At 43.4% G+C, this 3146-nt stretch overlaps 1 protein-coding gene across 1 annotated transcript in view; it reads left to right on the top strand.

Annotated features, from left to right (window-relative positions):
* The window catches only part of LOC107294783 (ubiquitin-associated protein 2-like), a gene marked incomplete at its 3' end in the record, with an annotated part of 49816 nt that overhangs the window by 29306 nt on the left and 17364 nt on the right, over positions 1-3146 (top strand). Inside the window, exon 7 of the mRNA XM_015824044.1 lies at positions 1110-1162. Coding sequence (XP_015679530.1) covers positions 1110-1162 — 53 coding nt within the window. The remainder of the gene's footprint in view (positions 1-1109; positions 1163-3146) is intronic.

Raw genomic sequence — 3146 nt, 5'->3', positions numbered from 1 at the left:
AGCTGGCTTTCCTGCCCAAGGTGGGACTAGAACTCACGTCCTCCCAGTTTCTAGCCTGATGTCTTAACCACTAGACAAAACTCTCTCTTTTGAACGGTGTGGTTCAATGCATCCTTTTTCTGTTCTTTCATAAGTTTTGTTATTTTTAATAGTTTGATGATTTGTTATAATGAGTACCTCCTGAAGCAGAGCATAAAACTTTTCAAATGACCTGAGAAACAGATGTTCCTTCTTAATCTCAAATTTCCAAGCTACATCTCTGTGGTGGGCAGGACAGGTCTGCAAGGAGGTCTGGCCTTGTTCTGCAGATAAGACTTTGTCCAAAAGCAAAGTTTGGATTTTTGATTTCAGTGAAGGCAGAGTCCTTTTTACTTTCTTTGGGCAATGTCTGATAACTTGCAGTAATATTGATTGGTCGCCCAATAGCTTTAATTCTTTGTTGTTAGTTGCGAAGTCGTGTCCGACCCATCGCGACCCCATGGACAACGTTCCTCCAGGCCTTCCTGTCCTCTACCATCTTCTGGAGTCCATTGAAGCTCACGCCCACTGCTTCAGTGACTCCATCCAGCCACCTCATTCTCTGTCGTCCCCTTCTTCTCTTGCCCTCCATCTTTCCCAGCATCAGACTCTTCTCCAGTGAGTCCTTCCTTCTCATTAGGTGGCCAAAGGACTTGAGTTTCAACTTCAGGATCTGGCCTTTTAAAGAGCAGTCAGGGTTGATCTCCTCTAGGACTGAGCGGTTGGATCGCCTTGCAGTCCAGGGGACTCACAGGAGTCTTCTCCAGCACCAGAGTTCAAGGGTCTCAGTTCTTTTGGCGCTCATCCTTTCTTATGGTCCAACTTTCACAGCCATACATTGCAACTGGGAAAACCATGGCCCTGACTATACGTACTTTTGTTGGCAGGGTGATGTCTCTGCATGATTTTAATCTGTCAAATGTAATTACATCTGTAATCCAAAACGTGGAAAATTTATGGCAACTTCAACTGCAACCCCTAACATCCCTAACCATTGTCCATTTTCGGCTGCTTGGCTATTGTAATTTGAACAAGGTACTAGTTTCCTTAAGAAATGAGCCAGTTTTTTGATCAGCCTTTTTGTTCTACAGGAACATGGAAGAATTCGGTAGAAGAATGGACGGCCGAAGACTGGAACGAAGACGTAAGTCTAGCTTTTGTTAGTTTTGTTCTTAAGCAGTTCTCTTTGAAAAGAGTGTGGCAGAATACATTGCCTGTCTTTTAAACACTTTCAACTTCTTGAACGTTATTTGGCTAACTTTAATCCTGGGGTATTGTTCAAATATATTTTTTCCCGAGAACTTACGCAGAGGCTAGAGAGATCTCCTACAACTTACGCTGTCACGGCTTTCTGAAAATCTGCACTTTTTACATGCTTGTATGGAAAAGACGGCTATGGGTCGTCCTCGATAGTTCATTTAGTGACTGTTCAAAGTTACAACAGCACTGAAAAAAGTGGCTTATGAACATTTTTCACACTTCACAACCGTTGCAAACATTCCCAGGGTCACACGATCAAAATTTGGACGCTTGGCAACTGGTTCATATTTATGACAGAGCATCTCTTCAACACCTTCATCAACGATTTGGATGAGGGGATAGACGGGGAACTCATCAAATTTGCAGACGACACCAAGCTGGCAGGAATAGCCAACACTCCAGAAGACAGGCTTAGGATACAGGAGGATCTGGACAGACTTGAATATTGGGTGCTATCTAACAAAATGAAATTTAGTGGTGAAAAAAGCAAGGTTCTACATTTAGGCAAGAAAAATCAAACACACGGGTACAGTATAGGTGCTACCTTGCTCAGTAGTAGTAACTGTGAGAGGGATCTCGGAGTCCTAGTGGACAGTCACTTAAGTTTGAGCCAGCAGTGTGCTGCAACTGCCAAAAAAGCTAACACAGTGCTAGGCTGCATTAACAGAAGGATAGAATCAAGATTACGTGAAGAGTTAATACCACTTTACAAGGCCTTGGTAAGGCCACATTGGAATACTGCATCCAGTTTTGGTCATCAGGATATAAAAAAGATGTTGAGACTCTAGAAAGAGTGCAGAGAAGAGCAACAAAGATGATTAGGGGACTGGAGGCTAAAACAAATAGAACGGTTGCTGAAGTTGGATATGTCTAGTTTAATGAAGAGAAGGACGAGGGGGGACATGATAGCAGTGTTCCAATATCTCAGGGGCTGCCACAAAGAAGAGGGAGTCAAGCTATTCTCCAAGGCGCCTGAAGGCAGGACAAGAAGCAACGGATGGAAACTAACCAAAGAGAGAAGCAACCTAGAACTAAGGAGAAACTTCCTGACAGTTAGAACAATTAACCAGTGGAACAACCTGCCTCCAAAAGCGGTGAATGCTCCAACACTGGAAGTTTTTAAGAAGAAACTGGACAGCCATTTGTCTGAAATGGTATAGGGTTTCCTGCCCGAGCAGGGGGTTGGACTAGATGACCTCCAAGGCCCCTTCCAATTCTTGTTGTTGTTGTTATTGTTGTTGTCTATATGGCCACATGATTTACATTCAGATGCTTAACAACTGACTCATATTTATGACGGCTGCAGCGTCCCGGGGTCCTGTGATCCCCTTTTGCGACAAGCAAAGTTAATGAGGAAGCCAGGTTCACTTAACAACCGTGTGAACTCACTTAACAACTGCAGTGATTCGCTTAACAACGCTGGCAAGACAAATGGTAAAATGGGCCAAAAGCCACTTAACAACTGTCTAGCTTAGTAACGGAAATTTGTTTGCTCAATTTGTGCTACTGCCCTGTGTTCCTTGTGCAGAAAGTGTCTGAAAGTGCCATGGGTTTGCATTGGTCTAACTGGGAAGCTTCTAATCGCTTCGTCAGATAACCAAAAATAACAAGCAATGCATTTAAGGGATGGTTGTCCATGGTTTGTCTTCAGAACCAGCTGGAGCTGAGTTTGCTTCTCAAGAGTGGAACAACTTAACCAGCTGCTTGGTTTCAAGGAATTGTCAGTTTCCAGGAAGGAATTCTCGATGTGGTTTCTTTTTTTTTTTTGTTGTGCCTCATTTAGATTCTGGCCAGCATCTCACAAGCAGATTAAGTTGCTTCTCAGAAATCTTGCAGGCTTCTGTGTAAGCAAAAACCTTTCAGCTGTT

Source organism: Protobothrops mucrosquamatus, unplaced genomic scaffold (assembly GCF_001527695.2).
Source record: "Protobothrops mucrosquamatus isolate PMUCROS unplaced genomic scaffold, P.Mucros_1.0 scaffold2095, whole genome shotgun sequence".
In the NCBI taxonomy this organism is placed as follows: domain Eukaryota; kingdom Metazoa; phylum Chordata; class Lepidosauria; order Squamata; family Viperidae; genus Protobothrops; species Protobothrops mucrosquamatus.
This window is presented reverse-complemented; position numbering and strand designations above follow the sequence as displayed.